The following is a 19741-nucleotide window of genomic DNA, read 5'->3' as shown; positions in this document are numbered from 1 at the left end:
TATAATTCTGTGTTTTCAGTGTTTATTGCACATCTTGTCCCATTCAGCTTTTTTAGATACTTGTTATAAGTCAGAAGTGATAAGGAAGCATCTTCTTGCACTAGAAAGTCAGTGGAAGGGTTGAATTGTCCACCCAGTGTGTGTCTGGAATTTTAAACTTCAGATTTCTGCCCTTGGAATCTCTGAATAATTGATCCCATTGGTGCATTTTTTTTGTGCAAATAGTCAAATAAATTAGTGGTAATTAACATTATGAGTTAGTGGACTGATCTGTAAACTTTAATTTTCCCAATTGCTAATAAAAGCAATTGATTGAGTGAACATGATCTCCACTCACCACAGAAACTCTGAATGTTGTAGATCTCAGTATTGCGCCACTGATCTTCAGTTCATAATCTCCAGCATCTTCAGTTCTGATGTTTGTGATGGTCAGAGAGCCAGTGATTTTGTCTAGCTTTAGTCTGTTTCTGATAATTCCAGCAGCACCGCTCATTTCGGCAATCAAAGATTTTTCAGCTTCAAATTTCCATACCAAATCTGCATCTTGATGTATATTGGTAGCATGTAAAAGAAGAGAACCTCCCTCCTTTTTCAGAACACCTGAAAAATACTGAAACAAAGCTCACACAGATTAAGAGTAAAGCTGAAATTGTCAATAGTTTGTTAACTTGTTATAATTTGTTAAGAAAGCAGAAACGGAAAGGTCATTTGAATTTAATTAACAAATTTAGTAATATTGTAAGTGTTTTTTTCAGCCATTTCTTGCATTTATAATACAAAAAGTTCACAAATGACATGAAATTTCAAATATTCTATTTTTTTTTTGTGCCTAAACATTTTATTTATTTTTTTCTGATTATTCCAGCCCTAAAATTTTTATATTTAATATAATATTAATAATAATAATAATATTTAAATATTAATATGTTAAATAATAATATTTAAACAGTTATAATAATTAATATTTTTATTTTTATATACAAATCTAAACAGTAGCAGCATTATCTTAAAATTCTGGCTCTGAAAGTGTTTTCATAACTTGCCAGTCAGACACCAGCAGCACAAACAGAATGAGACAGACAGATGAAGCATTTTCTTCATTCGTTGGCTGTCTGATCTAATGAAGCCATCCATTAAAACTTGTTTGTCTGGTGTGTGCATCCTCCCCCAACACACACTGACTCTCCTAGTTCACAACCACACACTTTGATCACTAAAGTTATTAATATTATAAGATGTTCTTCCAGCCCTTATTAAGACTTTAACAGTTTTTTAATTGTGTACAAATTCTTTATGAACCAGAAAACACTTTCCTCAATGTATTAATATAATTTTAAAGTATTTATCTGTTAATATAGGAGTGCTGGTCTATTTGATCTACTTGATTTGTGAACAAGTTGGTTTATAAAATAAATCAGCTGTTTTTTGTTGTATTTTAATAATTTATTCATATCATGATTATCATGTTATCAATTCCATCTTGGGTATAAAATGAGTTGCACAACCTCAAGGGTGTCAAGCGGAAACATTCTGTGGCCTGATTCTCCTCAGAAAGCGTGCATGGTTTGATCTGTTGGGAGAAGCAGTTGCATTTGTTCGGCCATTTGTTTGATGTGGTTTGGTCTGCTGAATGAGCTAAATGGCCACTTCCTGTTTTGCTGTTATCACCTCACAGTTGATTCCCTCACAGAATGGCTTTACAGACAAACAAAAGGAAAAAACTAAAGCAGTGTCAGGGTCATGGATTCTAACTCAATTGTTTTTATTAATAAAAGAAAAAGAAGTTTAAGATTTTGAGAAATGGACCAGTAATCTGACTGCAAGATTACAAGTGCAATTTATATTGCTGTCATGTGTCACAGGACAGGACACATTTCTCCATCCTGTTCGTGACAGCCTTTGAAGTAATCTTCATCAGAGCAAGACAGATAGCCAGAGGGCTGATGTCACAATCCGATGGAAGACTCCCTGTGCTAAGAGGGGACATGGATGATGTAACATCAATACTTCAAACAGCACCATTTTTACTCTCAGTTTGAGTAATATTTACAATATGTTACTATTATTTAATATTTTATACTTTTACTCTACTTGCACTACATTTTTGGTCAAGTAATGGTACTTTTACTTGAATATGATTTTTTTAGTATTCTTCCCACCACTGCAAGTAACTTGTAAGTACTCCATGAATAAATGTGAATAAATAAATTACTCAAGACATTTACCGCCACCTAGTGGCAGGTTGTTTTAATTTCTGCTAAGGCAAAACAATCTCTGCCATGTTTTGTAATTTCTCATTTTCTCAACTGTTAAATTACTAATTAATTTGTGATTAATCACTACAATGTGTAATTATTTAGATATAAAGAAAACATTGATTGTTTAGATGGTCAATTGACATAAATGTATTAATAAAATGTTCATTGAGACAATTTGATACATTTGGAAATTTATCTCAGACATTTACGTGTCACATTATTCATTCAGTCATACATTTATTGTTTCCTTTTGGGCTTAGTCCCTTTATTTAACAGGAGTCGCCACAGCGGAATGAACCACCAACTTATTTAGCATGTTTTACACAGCAGATGCAACCTATCACTGGGAAACACCCATACACTCTCATTCAAATACATACAACAATTTAGTTTTTTCAATTCCCCTATAGCGCATGTGTTTGGACTGTGGGGTAAACCGGAGCACCCGGAGGAAACCCATGCTAATTTGGAATTCTGGGAGAACATGCAAGCTTAAAAATGCCAACTGATCCAGCGGCCTTCTTGCTGTGAGGCGACAGATCAGGCCACTGCACCACCATGTCAAATAATCAAAGCCTCTAATTATACATGTAAAAGCAGCAATTAATTATTTTTCACATTTTCTAAAAACAAATTGACTGGGAAAAAAAACAAAACATCTATTTATATAGACAAAACTCATCTCTGGTTTTGATTATTGAACAGTGTTGAGGCAATTACAAAAACAAAAAAGTGAGTTGCATAATCAGATCACTATTAAAGTCTTGCATTAATGCTTGCATTTCTCGAAAGTTTTTCAAGAAAATATCTGGATTACTTTTTTATTTAATGTAACGCTTATGATGTGTAGAAACATAGTACTATAGCTATAAATAGTAATACATAAATATATCATCAGCTTGGAATTATAAGGTTTTATCTGCATTCTGGATGATTTTGAGATGTTGAGCTTCAAAGTTTCTGCATTCCATATAGCATGTATGTGTGCAACATTGGTTTTTTAAATAAAAAGTCTTGAAATATAAGCAACTTATAAAAATCATGCAATAATGTAAATAAGTGGTCATTTAATAAGAAAATGTCAATCACTCAATTTTGACATAAATGTCAGATATAACCTTATAATTCTAAGGTGATATGATTTGCTTGCACAGAATCCATGGCTTTGAATGAATATAAACTGTGAAATACATATTCACACTACTCATCATGGAATCCAGAAAAGCAGCTCTGTCAAGTTTCTGTCAAGAGCTCGAGATGAACTTACATTTCCTTCAGTCTAAATGTTTATTCATGTCACATTTCATTTTGGTATAAATTTGCATTACATTTGTCAAAACCTTTTACATATATATATATATATATATATATATATATATATATATATATATATATATATATATATATATATATATATATATATATATTTATTTATTTATTTATTTATTTATTTTTTTGAAGAGATCTTGATCAGTGGTGCCCAAACTTTTTTTGTTTAAGGGCCAAAAACCAATTATCTTTGAAAGCCGTGGGCCAAAGATGAATATACTCTTTTAACAATTTTAAGCAAGAAGGTCGCTGGTTCAAACCTCGGCTCAGTTGGCGTTTCTGTGTGGAGTTTGCATGTTCTCCCTGCCTTCGCGTGGGTTTCCTCCGGGTGCTCCGGTTTCCCCCACAGTGCAAAGACATGCGGTTCAGGTGAATTGGGTAGGCTAAATTGTCCTTATGAGTGTGTGTGTGAATGTGTGTGTGGATGTTTCCCAGAGATGGGTTGCGGCTGGAAGGGCATCCGCTGCGTAAAAACTTGCTGGATAAGTTGGCGGTTTATTCCGCTGTGGCGACCCCAGATTAATAAAGGTACTAAGCCGACAAGAAAATTATATATATATATATATATATATATATATATATATATATATATATATATATATATATATATATATATATATATTTCTAAAAAGAAATCGTTTAAAATCTCTTTTAACCATATTAACTAATGCAGTATAACTTTTTAATTATAACTTACTGCAATAAAATAATCCCATTTGTAAGCAAAGTTCAATGCTGAATACATTATTCCAGCAAAATCTACCTTTACCTTGATTTGCTCACCACTTTCAATGAACATTTTGATTCTTTAAATGTTGACCACTGTATAGTCTATATGCTTGTTATCAGTGTGTGTCCATTTCTTTTATATTTATTTATTTTATTATGCAAGAAAGATTACAAAGACAAAATATGAACAAAGATACATAAATCCCAGCAAATTGTACATGATTAAAAGAATCACACCAAGAAAGAGTTTTACATGCAGTATAATTATTAGTATTTTAAGGAGTTCACATAAAAATCAAAACCCTGTTTGGAAAAAAAGAAGCTTTTTCTATGAAATGGTACAATTATGGATGTAAAATTTACCCAGAAAAGGCAATACATTAATAAAACAATTATAATAAGAGGGATCTAGGTTCACAAGAACCGAATAATACAATTTTAGGGTATACAAAAGTTTGGAAATATATAATAATTGTAAACCGCAAAACTACAGTACACTCCCTGACGTCACAGCACAGCTAAAGCAGCTCGCAAAAGCAAATTCATAGACGCACAGATCTGACGGCTCTCCTATCGCTCTGCAGCGAGCACCACTTGCTTGCGGCACGTTTGAGTTCGACGTTCGCGGCTAATTCATTGATACTGCTTGCCTGACAAGTAAAACTTCATTATAGTTAATCTACGAATACTAATAACGATCGAATAATGGGCTTGTTTTTAAAGCTTCGGTTTCGCAGTCTTGCGAGATTTGGCAACACTTTTTGCCCAGCGCTGCTTCATGTTAACGCAGGCAGTGAGCACCTGTTGTAGTGTTGGTTGTTGCAGCGTAGGCTGCTTATTCGCTTCAAAAGCATCTTTAAGAAACGTGAATGGATTTCTGCCTTTCTCTGTGTAGGCTAGTTGCTTACGCGAGATTTAATGTTTCTGCTTCAGACTAATTTTGAATCCTGGTGGTTTTTAAATAAGCTTTATATTACTTCATTGAGGCCACTCAGCTGTGAAGTAAAATGAGAGTGTTTATTTGGATCTTATGGAGTGTCATCTTCATCAGCGGTAAGCATTTGGCATTCTCTTCAGTACAAATAAGAAAAGCTTCTGTAGCTTTTAAGTAGCTGAGGAATTAAAATGATGTGGTTGCGGTAAAGCTGGTTTTATAATCGCACTATTGTTCAGTGACAACTTGTGAAATCACGAAACAATGGCATCTGAAAACAAAATGAGCACTATTCTTTTGACTAAACAAGGTTGCACTTTGATAATCATTGGCTGTTAATATGATTTCACTATTTAGAATTAGCAAATAATATAGTTGTATTTAAAAAAATAGATTTGTGAAAGTTTATAATTAAGATCAGTGTTGGGTGTAACACTTTTCAGAACACTTTTTATTACTTTTCTTAGTAACAAGTAAAGTAGCGGGCTTCACGGTGGCACAATGGGTAGCACCTCACAAGAAGGTCGCTGGTTCGAGCCTCGGCTGGGTCAGTTGGCGTTTCTGTGTGGAGTTTGCATGATCTCCCTATGTGGGTTTCCTTTTCCGGTTCCCCCCACAAGTCCAAAGACATGTGGTATAGGGAAATTGGGTAGAATTGTCTGTAGTGTATATGTGTGTGAATGAGTGTATGGATGTTTCCCAGTGATGGGTTGCAGCTGGTAGGGCATCCGCTTCGTAAAATATATGCTCAGTTTAAACTGCAGTCATGTCTACATGTCTAAATGCATTGAGTTGTCGCCATGTAATTGGCTGATAAGAAATTTGTTTTAATGAGCAGTTGGACAAGTGTACCTAATAAAGTGGCCGGTAAGTGTAAACTATAATAAAAATAAATACATTAAAAATAAAAAGATTTTGACCAACCTTTTCAATTTTTATCTCATTTCTAGTATGAAGTTAGTATTGTAGTACGCAAATGTTGACTTTTGTTGAACTGTTGTTTGTTGTAATGACGGAAGTGTTTCTTTCCCTAAAATCTTTGAGTTGGTTTTTGTCTTTCTGAAAATTGACTTATGATTGCTTTTGCTGCTGCAGGTGTGTCTGATGCTGCTGCAGATGAAGTGTCAGTGATGGAGGGAGAATCTGCCACTTTGAACGCTGGAATTGTAAAAACACAAAAAGACAGAATAAGATGGTATTTTAATGGCAGTCGCATCGCTGAACTCAATGGAGATCAGGTGAAGATCTGCGTAGATGATGTGTGTCCTGACAGATTTAGAGGCAGACTGCAGCTGGACAATACATCTGGATCTCTGATCGTCACAAACACAAGGAAGACAGACTCTGGACTGTATCAGCTGCAGATTAACAGCCGTAGAACAGAAAAGAAATTCATCTTGTCTGTCCAGGGTGAGTGTTATTTAATAAAGGGTTTATTCACATAAAAAATACACACATCTTCCAAAGTGTTCTCAACTCTTATGTTGGTCCATATTTAAAACTACAGTAAAGATGTTTTCAGTTAAATACATTTCTGTTTTTGAAAATCTGAAATTGAAACTTTTCAACCAAAAATCAGAAGCCTGACAAAGCTAATGTGAATAAACATAATTGATATGAATCCGCTATCCTAAGGGTTAATTCATTCAGTTCATTGTCATCCACTAGTTTCAAACCACTTGAGCTTCTTTTTTTTTGTTGAACACAAAATAAGACTTCCATAGTAGGACAAACAAATACAATGGCTACAGGTTTTCTAGCTTTCTTCACTATATCTTCGTTTAAAAAAAAGAAAAAACAGTTGCGGATGAGTAAATGATGACAGGATGTTCAGTTTTGGGTGTTTTCTGAAGTTGTGATGGTGAGTTGACAATTTAAAATTTCTTGGGTGAAGCAACAACTTTAAATTATAATCTTGATGTGTGTTCGATGTAGCAAAAATGTTCTGAGGGGCATTTATTTATTTAAATATTTTATTATATACAGAGTTATTTCATTAATGAGGTTTAAATAGACAAATTTAAACCAAAGACAAATTGTAAATAGACAATTCTAAGGTAATAATGCTTGTTGATAAAGATGAAATGTCAGTAATGAAGTGAGTTTAATAATTAGACATGAATGTTAAAAAAGCAGATATATAAACATAAAACTACATATCTAACTGTATATATATATCTTTTTTATACTGGTAAGTGATATCTCTCTCTTCTGTATGTTGTAGTGCTGTATTTATACCATATAATTTTAGTGTATTGAGTGTGAAATGGGACTCGCATATCAGGAATGTGTGTTGTTTTGGCAGAAAGAAAGAAGAAATTCTCACGCAAGTTAACGTTTTTCCTTATTGCAAACACAACATCAGTCTGGTATTTATTGGTTTTTTCGGGGGTTTATTATTATGATATCCCGATTGCAACTGAGAAATACTGTAGACTTATATACTGCAGGAGATATCTCATTGCATTTAACATGACATTTAATGTCACGTTCAGCCTTACAATCTCAAAATGTAAGCAAAATCACCTGTTTTACTCTAGAGAATCATTCAAATCCCAGCTTTAAAGTGACGTTGGTGAATTAGTAACAGCTTCTGCTGTTCTGACGTCAGCTGCAGATGTGAATGAATGGCGGAAGAAAGTAGTTCCTAATACAAAAGAGTTTTAGACTCTCCGTGTTTGATTTCCTGTTTTATATACATGATTATTTAGTCAAAGTAGTGTGATATGGCTGTGTATTGTCACTGGTGGACAATATGAATGTGTATTGTCACTGGTGGGCCAGTGCTGATATACTGCCACATTACACTGATACTCGTGTGATATTGCTTTTATATATATATATATATATATATATATATATATATATATATATATATATATATATATATATATATATATAAGGTAATAATACCTAACTTGATTCAACTTAAAAGTTTAAGACAATCACATTTTTTCTTTTTGTTGAATTATTGAAATTTAAAATATGATTTACTGTTTGTAAGAATTGGCACTGTAATATGCACACAAACTCTGAAAAGAAAGAAGAAATGTGGTCGAAAATTACAACAATTAAGTAATTCCTTTCCCTGCCCACCAGAGGGGTTAAATTCATCATGTGTCTTTAGAAAACATGCCATGATCAATAATACTTGTTTGCATTTTTGAAATGCTACACAATTTTAAAAAGTGGCTTATAATTGACTGTCCATTTCTCCAGGTGCCCTTGGTGCTGATACACCTGAATCGTCAGTGTCTGTAATGGAGGGAGACTCAGTCACTCTGTGCACTGGTGTTCAAACAAACCAAAGCAACAGAATTAAGTGGTATTTTTATACTGATCGCATTGCTGAAATAATAGGCTATCAGCATAAAATCTGCACAGATGATACCTGTCCTCAGAGATTCAGGGACAGACTGAAGCTGGACAGTCAGACTGGGTCTCTGACCATCATGAAGGTCAGCACTGAGGACTCGGGACTTTATACATTCCTCCACCGTGGCAGAGAAAAGATCTTCAGGGTTGTTATTCTTGGTGAGTCTTTTATGTCTTTTGACTTGTTGATCATACCACATTGACACTTTTTATTATTTAGTTTAAAATTAGACCAGTTTTACAATTTCCATTTGTCATTATTGCAAAAAAACAAAAAACAAAATGAAGTTTTGAACATATCTGTAAAAAAGACATTTTATCAAAAGATTTGATAGTTGGCGATGAAATCTTTGCCAGGTGCGGACTTTTTGATTTGGGTATCCTAAGCAATTCCATATATATATATATATATATATATATATATATATATATATATATATATATTATATATATATATATATATATATATATATATATATATATATATATATATATATATATATATATATATATATATATAATAATATAATATTAATAATATATTTTATTTATAACACGTTTTTCTAAAACCCAAAGCGTTTACAAGAAAGTTAAAACAGCAAAGCACGGTTAACAATAAAAAATACAATAAAAACACAGTAAGCATAAAAGATATCACAAATTAAAAACAGACCTAGAGTTTTAAGTAACGTTTTAAAAGCGTCCAATGAACCGGCATTCCTAATGTTAGTGGGAAGAGCATTCCACAGTTTGGGAGCATGGAAAGAGAATGCCCTACCTCCCATAGTGCTGAGTTTGCAGCGAGGCTGAAATATTGTAGGACCCGAGGCAGAGCGTAGACAGCGGAAACGGATATCAGGTCACAAATGTAACCTGGAGCAGAAGCATGAACCGCTTTATATGTTAAAATCATTCATTTTCTTGTCGGCTTAGTCCCTTTATTAATCCGGGGTCGCCACAGTGGAATAAACCGCCAACTTATCCAGCAAGTTTTTACACAGTGGATGCTCTTCCAACCGCAACCCATCTCTGGGAAACATCCACACACATTTGGCCTAGCCCACTAGGGACAATTTAGCCTACCCAATTCACCTGTACCGCATGTCTTTGCACTGTGGGGGAAACCGGAGCACCCGGAGGAAACCCATTCGAAGGCAGGGAGAACATGCAAACTCTACACAGAAACACCAACTGAGTCGAGGTTCGAACCAGCGACCTTCTTGTTGTGAGGCGACAGCACTACCTACTGCGCCACTGCCTCGCGCTATGTTAAAATTAATGTTTTAAAATCAATACGAGACTTGACGGGTAGCCAGTGAAGCTGTTAGAGTATAGGAGTGATGTGTGGCCGAGGCGATGTACTGTATGTGTCAACACACGTGCAGCAGAATTTTGGATGTATTGAAAATTTTTTAGAGAATTCGCTGGTAACCCTCCGAACAAGGAAATGCAAAAATCCAAGCAAGACGTGATAAAAGCATGGACGTGAAACAACACAATCTCACGGCAATTCGTAACTTTTTCATTTAGTGGCTAATTCGTATGAATTCGTACGATCTAATTCGTACAATTTAGTACGATTTGCTTATCCCCCAATGACGGTTGGGGTTAGGGGTGGGGTCAGGTGCCACGCCTCCTTTTTAAAATCGTACCATTTTGTACGACTGAACTCGTACGAATTCGTACGAATTAGCCACTAAACTGGCAAAACGTAAAATACTTACGTTTTCTCGTGAGATCAGGCTGGTGTTTCAGCATCAGGCCTCGAGAGAAAAGGACGGAAGCGGGCTATATTACGAAGATGATAAAAGGCCATATTAGTTACATGTTTAAAATGAGAATTCAGACTAAGCTGAGAGTCCAGGAGAACACCAAGATTATGCACCTGTGGAGATGGTGATAAGATAGACCCATCAACCGTTAACTCAAATTCACTACACCTCTTGACGTTAGAAGGAGTGCCAACCCAATAAAATAAAATAGTAGTGATGTGAAGTTGTGCACCAAGGCTTTGAAGCATGTATCAAAAAAACGATACATCTCGCAGTGAAGCAGTGTACCGAAGCTTGATTTGTTTTGCCAACATCACGTGATCAGTGATGTCCAAAGCTTCATTTTCGCCTATACCCACGTGCCTGATTGAATTTTGATTCAAAGTTTTAAACACCCTCATGGCGTCATACGCGTCAATCACATATTTCTATTGTTTCAAAGCACTGCACTGGTGCAAAACTATCTTTAAAGACAACCACTGCATATTGTAGTATAGTGTCTAACGGAGGCCAGCTGGCGAGTGCAGCCCGGAAGCATCACTCACATAGTCTCCTCCTAGTGCATTCGGTTCCCATGAAGGAAAACATCAAACACACTGCTTCCTTGTTTGACAACATGGGAAAATCAACAAGCCAGAATCAACAAAAAAGCCAGATTACAATTTGCTCAGTTAAACTGGGAAACAGAATAATTTTTGGAGACATGTCCTGTGGTCTGATGGAACAAAGATTGAAGTGTTTGGCCAAAATGACCACCCACATAGCAAAATTTCTCTGGCCCAGCTCTGGCCCACACAGTCAGGTTTTGCTTGGCCCACATGCCGCAGTGAATTACAGTACATGACTGGACCAAATCTGGCTTCCAGACAAGAGCCAAACACGGACCATATCTGGGCCAAGTCTCAGCCAAGTTAATACCTCATAACTGGGCCTGAACTGGGCCAGATAGGTTGGTGTGTCACGGTTGCAATGAAATTGATAAACCCATGGAGTGATGCGCTTTAGGCACACTATGGGCACGCTTTTTCTCAAAGTGACCTGATTGGTAGAATATTTTTTTCTTTACTCAAAAATTAGTTTAGTGTATTTTAAATGTGGGTCAAGAATGGCCAAACTCACATGGCCCACTTATCAAATTTTTAAATCTGGGCCAAATACTACGTTTTTCATCTGGCCCAAATCTTGTGTGCCACCTCTGCCTAACCCGGGCCATGTATGGCCCACATGCTGTATGCCAGTGCCGGATGAATGCCTGCTGTGCCAGCTTTATGCCAAATCTGGGCCAGAATTCTTTGCTACTAGGGGAGTATTACATTTGGAGGACATAGGGAAAAGCTTACAAGGCTAGGAGCATCATCCCAATTGTAAAGTATGGGGGCGGCAGCATCATGTTGTGGGGCTGTTTTGCTGCAGTAGGGACTGATCCACTTCACAGCATAGATGGCATCATGAAGAAAGAACATGATGTAGAAATACTGAACCAACATCTTAAGACATCAGCCAGGAAATTAAAACTTGGCCACAAATGGGTCTTCCAAACAGACCATCACCCTAAGCATACTGCCTAATTAGTTAAAATGTGCTTTAAGGACAACAGAGTGAATGTTTTGCAGTGGCCATCACAAAGCCCTGAGCTCAATCCTATAGAACAGGGATGTCAAACTCAATTCCTGGAGGTTCGCAGCCCTGCACAATTTACTTCCAACCCTGCTCAAACACACATACCTGTAGGTTTTAAACAAGCCTGAAGGACTCAATTAGTTTGATCAGGTGTGTTTAATTAGGGTTGGAACTAAACTGTGCAGAGCTGTGGCCCTACAGGAATTGAGTTTGACATCCCTGCTATAGAACATTTGTGGGTAGAGTTGAAAAAGCTTGTGTGAGCAAGCAAATCTGACTTCATTACACCAGTTCTGTCTGGAGGAATTGGCCAAAATTTCTTCAAATTATTGTGAGAAGCTTGTGGAAGGATACCCAAAACATGTGACATTTGACCAAATTTATACAGTTTAAAAGCAAAGCTAAAAAAATACTAAGCAAATTTATGTAAACTTTTGACTGTCTAGAAATAAATTCTCTCATTATTCTGGCATTTAGCAAATGTAAATAATTTAGGTAATCCCAATGGACCTAAAATAGTAAACGTTTAGTATGATTTAATTAGACAATTAAAAAAAATGGTTATGTTATGTTCCTTTTTAGAGTGTACATACAACTTCTGGTTTCAACTATATATGTTGGTTTGTTTTTTCTGCTGAAGCATTAAAGAACTTGAAGCAGAAATCAGCGACAGAGGGAGAATCTATCACTTTAGACACTCCTATTAAAACAACTCCAAATGATGTGCTGAAGTGGTACTTTGGCGAGATTCTCCTTGCTGAATTGACTGGAGGTGCGAGTCAGATCTGTGAAGATGCTCAGTGTAAAGATGGATTCAGAGACAGACTGAAGGTGAATCATTCATCTGGATCTCTGACCATAATGAACAGCAGTAAAGCAGATTCTGGAGAATATACACTACTGATCAACAGCAGCAGCTTCTACATCAATGGGAGCTTCACGGTCTCTGGTAAGTGTAATGAACTTTCTCATATCAGTCGCTTCTCTCTTGAGGAGTTTTTAATATAGTTCACATCACAATGTTGCCAAATCAGTGACAAGTAGCTAAAGCCTACTTGAAAAGTTGAAATTGTTTCAGTGTTGCGTCATGTGTTAAATTAGCATATTTACAATGTCCTTGTTTTGGGTTGGCCCTTTACTTATTTCCTTTTTATAAGGACTTTCTAATACATCCTTCTCCACTCCCACCCAAAATAAAATCTTTGCATTTGACTTTTTTTCCAGAAAAACTAATTGCTTCCAGTCTGCTTCTCTGTACTGAGAGAACTTTTTCTGACAAAATCCCCATTCACATACTGTGGAAGCCAAAATTTTTAGGATACGGCATATTCAAGATTATTTAAAGAGCCCCTGTTATACATTAAAAGGGATTATATTGTGGTTGTAAGGGTCTCCAGCAACAGGCTGGCATGCATGGAAGGGCTAAAAACACTTTCATAGTCTTATAATATGCATTTATTTTTACCTAATTATCCTAGCAACACATTTGTTTCCAAACACCTCCTTAGCGCAAAGCTAATCGGCGCTGATTGGACCGATGACAGCCTGCTGCGATTGGTCGACACTGACAGCGTGTTATCAGCGTGAGTGTTACGAACCCCAGTTTTTTAAGGCTCGTCTAGGGACAGGGTTAGCAACATAAAAGGACACAGAAACCAAAATTACAATTCTCTATTTATTTAGAGACCAGAAGATACGTGTCCTATCTAATTAAGGTGGCAACAGAAATATAAATCATTAATTAAACAATAACCAAGTCAAAGCAATTGCTTTAACAAACAAACAAAAGTTCGGACCTTCATCAGGGCAAGATACGGAGAGATTCTCAGCAAGTACAGGTCATACTCTTCAAAGAGAGACAAGATCGCGAGGATCAGTCAGACGCGCTGGAAATCAAGAGCCACACCGACACACACTCAGCTTCCGCTTATAAAGGCGACAAGTTGAATTAGCGGCAGGTGCAAGGCGGAGCCAGCCTCAAAGAAAAGAAATTGCAATTAATAAAACAATCTCCCCCACAACACAAAAGTTACGTAGAGAATAATAATAATAATAATAATAATAATAAAGAAGGAAGGCTAAATAAAGAATAAACCGTGACAGCAGGGCCGGAGTGGGACTTCTTTTCAGCCCTGGATTTTCAAGCCTCAGACCGGCCCACCTCAGTTCACGACTGACTATATTAAAATAAGGTCATTTCCAATTCAGTTGCTATTTACACTATCACGTCTTTTTTGAGAAAACAGCTGCTTTAGAACTTCAAATGTTCAACAACCCTAACAGTATTATATGTCTTAACAATAAAAATGAAAACAATAAATTACTCTAACGAGGATCAAACCCGGGTCCGCGGAGTCTTAACCTAACGTGCTAACCCCTGGACCACAACAGCTGTGTGTAGTGAGGAGACACAACTAAATTTTATCATCATTAAAATAGATAAAAAGAGAAGAGTTGCGATAAAATAATGAATAAAAAGGCTGTGGTCAAGTAAATAAATACATTTAAAAAGTGTGACTGCTGAGAGCAACAGATTCTGGAACTAGGGACACCGGCCCTCGCGGCCAAAAAAACGGACCGGCCCACCGGGAATTCTCCCGGTCCTCCTGATTAGCCAATCCGGGCCTGCGTGACAGTGAGACAGAATGAAAGGCCCAGCACTGCTTATCAACATTATTGAAGTAGTTAGAGTGCAGAGTGTATGTGTGGGCATATCTGCCAACAATCCTGTTTTTTCTTACAGTTCCATCTCCAGCCTCCCACCCATTTTGTTATTTATCCCAGAATACTTCCATGATTTCAACCTCCCCTAGTCTTCAGTATTTTAATATGGTCAGTGAAAGCCCCAGTACACCAACATTGGTATAGCATCCTATCACCTGAAACACGCTTACAAGCTACTAACACCCAGGGCTGGTGCGTCCACAGAGGCAACTTTTGCAGCTGCCTGGCGTCAGAATAGTGTGGGCGGCATCCGTGAACCAACACCAACAGCTGACGGTGGCCATAGCAACGACAAACGGCAGTGGAACGCGAGCTCACAAGTGCATTTAAATCCATAAACAAAGCAGCACACATCACATTTTTAACATGGCACTAGACGCAATATGAGAATATATAGAGTTAACTTGATACAGTACACGCGTTTACAAGTAACAAAACACAAATACATAATTTGCTAGCTAGGAGGAGGAGCCATTTTAATCACACTTACTTACTTTTGTGAAATGGAGAAAGAAACTGATCCATGATCCACTGATCCATGTACGGACAGTCCCTTACATCAATAGACCTTTCTGATCCGTCCTTTAACAAACGGCCAATGAATGCCCTATTGTAAGCATGTAGATTGCTAAAGCACTCAAACAAGACTGGGCTATAATGCTGAGGAATTTTTGCAAAAATAAACCTCAACCACATACTCACAGTTTCATCTTTAGGTAGAGAAAATAACACTAACTTTCCCCTCACACCTCCAATAATATCCAGCTGAGCACAGCGTGACTTAATAAAACCGGCGCCTGCTACAGTGCTTGTCTTCCTCTTTTTCTTTGATACTGTGTTTCAGGTTTAAATTTTCCTGGGTTTGTGCGCACAATTAGGCGGGGCTTAAGTTTCGTATCGACGTCATGCCGAAACGTCTCAAGACTCGTTATCAAGACGATTCATTTGAAGCACTCTGAGTTGACTCTTTTATAAATGAATCAACAGTTTTAAAAACTGTCCACTTTTAGATTTAAGCCTTAGCTGAGCTGTTACACACTACATGGAAGGTCATTCTCAAAAACCCATAATAAGGGCTCTTTAAGTAAGAAGTTCATTTGTGTTGGTTGAATTTGCCATTATTATACCCTTGAAGGAAACCTATTTCACCCCCTTTTCCAGATTTAATATTAGTCTTTTGTGTCTCCATAATGTGTCTTTAAAGTTTCAGCTGAAAACACCCATCAGATTATTTATTAGACCCTTCTGAACATTAGGATTTTCTGCTCTGGACACCATGTAGCTGTTTTTGTTGTCTGTGCCTTTAATGCTAGTTCTCCCCACCCACCATTCCCAAGTGCCTTTTTAGAGTGTGCTTCAATCTCCGCCTCGGCTGCATCAGATAAACAGCACAGTGACAGACATAAGGAAAGCAGACAAAAGACTTATATTAAATCTGGAAAAAGGGGTAAAATAGGTGCCCTTTAATAAGATATAAGACTTATGACATTGCCAAAAACTTGCCAAAATACCCCTAAATCAATAACACTGATCAGTACTAAGTATTAGCTTTGACATCTTTGATATTACCTATTTCCTTCCCTCTTCCTCTAGTTGCTTCTGTTTTAGGACTATCCTTAAGTACAGGAATTGGAATATGTGCTGGTGTGCTGCTGGTGCTGCTGACGGTTGGTGCTACAGCTTTTTACTTTACCATAAAAATGGTAAAAAAAAGGTCAAAGGATAAAGTAAAACCATTTACTTTACCATGTGACAATCGACCAAGAGATCAGGGAAAAAGCAAACAAGTGAATGGTGAGTATTAGAAACAGCTGCTATAAGATTTACAAGTTCATTGAGTAAAAAGAGTTTTTAAAACAATTTATATTTTTACGTTTTCTAATTAAACAAAGTCAATTGTTTTGACAGGCAACGGAATGAAGCAAATAAATCAGGTGAGAGCCTATGTTCATTGAATTTGTCTGTCTGAAAGAATCTTAGCTGTTTTTTGTGCTATATGTATGTTTCAGAAACCATAATGTATTTATTAATAAAGCAATTAAGTATTTTTACTTGAGAATTTATAAATGTGGCATTAACTTTTTTATTATTATTTATGTCAATATCTTCACATATTTGTATATTTATTATTATTATTATTATTATTATTATTATTATTATTATTATTATTATTATTATTATCATCATTATCATTTAGTTAATATAATCATATAATTATTTTGTTAAATTTGGGTGTTAGGACTGCTCTTCTGAGAACATTCTACCCCTAAAAATGCAGAAAATCATTGCACATTCTTTCATTCTTTCTAAAATAAATTAAGTGAAGTTTCATAAACTAATTTCGAGAGGAGCACGTGATATGATTGAGCACTGCTGGCCACTCATCCGTAATCAGTAATAATCCAATCAGAGTGATCCTAGCTTAATATAAATGGATCACTTTCTCCTTATTGCTCTATCTTCGTTTTGGAATAATCCCCCCTTCCACCCTATCTCCTCCTTTTTCTCCCCTTTCTAAAGGGGGAGCTATCGAGACCTACCTAATCTCGGATCCCCTGATATGCTTATTGACCGGGCGGGAGCCCTGGGCTCAAATATCTCCAAGCTCAGGGTTCACTCCCGGGAAAGCCTGCCAAACCTGCTATAAAGGCCAAGCATATCTAAGTGGGAACTCTTGAAATAATACATGTAAAAAGTGGACCCTTTTGAGGGATATGCTGACAAATCTTTTAAAGTAGTTGCACTTTCTAATCACTTTGTGTTTATATAACCGAATTAGTAATCTAGCTAACCTGTTCATCTCTATTTTTATAGATAGATGAGACAGACTTTCAACCAACTAACTTTGCCACTGAATCATTCCATGTTGAAGAAGAAACTCGTTCGACTACCTCTTCCAATCAAACATCCAATAATCAAGAACATATACCATTTATAGATGAAGAACCGGAGGATGAGTATAAACCAGGCATACCAGTTATACAGCCAGAAAAGGGTGTCATACTTGAGTAGCGCAGATCATTTTTATATCGAGTTTTAAATAATGCTGATTACATGACCAAAGACTGCACAGACTGTTCTTTGAGATTTTATTTATTTTGTCTGTTGTTGTTTATCTGTGGTTCTTCTATGATGGTGGCTGAATAAATCTGAGCTGCTTGAGCATGAGCACATGAGGGTGGGACATCAGTGCCAAACAGCCAATCAAATCGATGGGATTAGGTCATAGGTATGAGCCCTTCTGAATGAAAGATGCTTTTTTTGACACAAAACAACTTTCTAAAGTGTTTTGAGTGCCTGAAGTGTTCATTAGTTTTACCCTTCGAAATCTGCCGTTCTGAAGACCCTTTGGAAGTGGTCAGCACTTTGGTTTGGAATAACACTTCAATATGGCGGCCATGAACATCACTTCATACTGACACTGCTGCTTTAGCTGAAGCACTTTGTTAACGACTACTGTAGAACAACCAGCACACTGCCTTTAGTCAGACAAAAGAAAAAAAGTTGGTCAAGACTGCTCAGGGACCAAACTTTTTAAAGATCATGTTAATGTTACATCGCACACTTCCTGACTGATCGATAATTTTGTGTACACTTTTTATTAACTTTTTAAAATGTAACTGTTTACTAAATGTATTAATCTTGTTTGTATGGGTGCTGGATATGTGACCTTTTTAATCGAGGTTTTAGGTTAAACTTTGAAAAGGGCTTTGAGTTTTGTTTGAAAATGAAATGATCTTACTAAATAGGCAATACTCACCCTCTTCAGCTGTATCAGGGGCCAACAATTACTCTGGCTACTGTTAAGTTTTACCACACTTGTAAAGTGCTGGAAAGCATTTGAGATGTGCTTGATTAAGTGCCTAAATCTGACCTCAGAAAAGGTGAAAGATTCCTGATTGTTTACACTTGCCAGTACCTGTAAATGGCAACTAGAAAAGTGCAACAAGCAAGCAGATTATTTACTGGAGCTGCCAAGTTTGTCACTGTCTAACTGTATATAAAAAGAAAAAAAAAGTTTTGTTAACAATATTCCTGACAACTGTGATGATTGTGGTGATGGAGAAAATTTGTTTTTTTTTTTTTTTTTTTTTTTTTTTTGTTTATTGATGACATATAAGGGTAAATCAGTTCACTTTAAGATTAAAGCGGTTTAAAATGACCAAAAATATTAGAAATAACTAAGGTAATATTGAATCACTAAAAGACATTTATAGACTGTTGAATGCGGTTTAAAATTACCAAAAATATTAGAAATAACTAAGGTAATATTGAATCACTAAAAGACATTTATAGACTGTTGAATGCTGTTCTTGACAATGTGTGTTTCGCAGGTTCAAAATGTTGCGTCTTTTTGTGGTAACCAACACAAACCTTTTTTGTATTTTGTTTTTGAAATTATTTGCAGCATTACTTGTTTAAAACACTTTCGATTAATTTCAAACTTTGCCAAAACACTTTAGATATATTTTACTGTATACATTTTTATAAATTTTGCCAGTTGCCAACAAATGAATGTGTCTCTATGGACCTCTGCTGGACGGTAAATGTACAGTCTGTTAATAAAAGTTTATCGACTGTTAAATGGTGTTATTGCAGTTTATTTCCTTTTTGTCTATAATATAAATCTCTAAATATACATTTTATAGATTGTTTGTGTTACCAGTTGGAAATGGCATAGTATAAATTGCATTGGGTTTCAATTGGAAACAAATTTTCAGATTTTCACCTGCTGGATGACTAGTAAAAAAAACTCTAGATGCAAATTAAAGATGGGACATGAGACAATCATGGAGACTTGAGGTGGGTTTTTGTCCATTAAACAACTATAACAATGATATATCAGTGTAACAACTTACTTTTTTTTTAATTTTGTTATTTTTTTGTAGGATTTAAAGTAGGGCTGCACGATATTGGAAAAAATTGACATTGCGATATTTTTTTCCTCTGCGATATATATTGCGATATTTATATATATATATATATATATATATATATAT

At 36.0% G+C, this 19741-nt stretch overlaps 2 protein-coding genes across 5 annotated transcripts in view; one reads left to right on the top strand and one right to left on the bottom strand.

Annotated features, from left to right (window-relative positions):
- The window catches only part of si:ch211-105n15.1, a 52401-nt gene that overhangs the window by 26581 nt on the left and 6079 nt on the right, over window positions 1–19741 (bottom strand). The window lies entirely within an intron of this gene.
- si:dkey-19a16.12 lies at window positions 4831–19321 on the top strand. Of its 4 annotated transcripts, XM_009296014.4 has the most exons (8): window positions 4831–5369; window positions 6346–6660; window positions 8470–8784; window positions 12658–12966; window positions 16335–16535; window positions 16650–16675; window positions 17556–18927; window positions 19007–19321. In XM_009296014.4, exons 1-7 carry the CDS (start codon window positions 5324–5326, stop codon window positions 17751–17753), a joined length of 1410 nt encoding a protein of 469 aa, XP_009294289.1. In that variant the 5' UTR covers window positions 4831–5323; the 3' UTR covers window positions 17754–18927; window positions 19007–19321. The 4 variants fall into 4 exon arrangements, with proteins under 4 accessions (XP_009294289.1, XP_073793247.1, XP_073793249.1 ...); XM_073937146.1 differs by lacking the exon at window positions 16335–16535 and having other exon boundaries at window positions 4847–5369; XM_073937148.1 differs by lacking the exons at window positions 16335–16535; window positions 16650–16675 and having other exon boundaries at window positions 4847–5369.

This window comes from Danio rerio, chromosome 22 (genome assembly GCF_049306965.1).
Source record: "Danio rerio strain Tuebingen ecotype United States chromosome 22, GRCz12tu, whole genome shotgun sequence".
NCBI lineage: Eukaryota > Metazoa > Chordata > Actinopteri > Cypriniformes > Danionidae > Danio > Danio rerio.
This window is presented reverse-complemented; position numbering and strand designations above follow the sequence as displayed.

Excerpts from the sequence above, each read along its gene's own strand:
- si:dkey-19a16.12 (XM_009296014.4), top strand. The coding sequence starts at position 5,324 with ATGAGAGTGTTTATTTGGATCTTATGGAGTGTCATCTTCATCAGCG. Across the intron at positions 12,967-16,334 it reads TGGGAGCTTCACGGTCTCTG|TTGCTTCTGTTTTAGGACTA; the intron begins GTAAGTGTAATG and ends CTCTTCCTCTAG. Across the intron at positions 16,536-16,649 it reads AAAAAGCAAACAAGTGAATG|GCAACGGAATGAAGCAAATA; the intron begins GTGAGTATTAGA and ends TTGTTTTGACAG.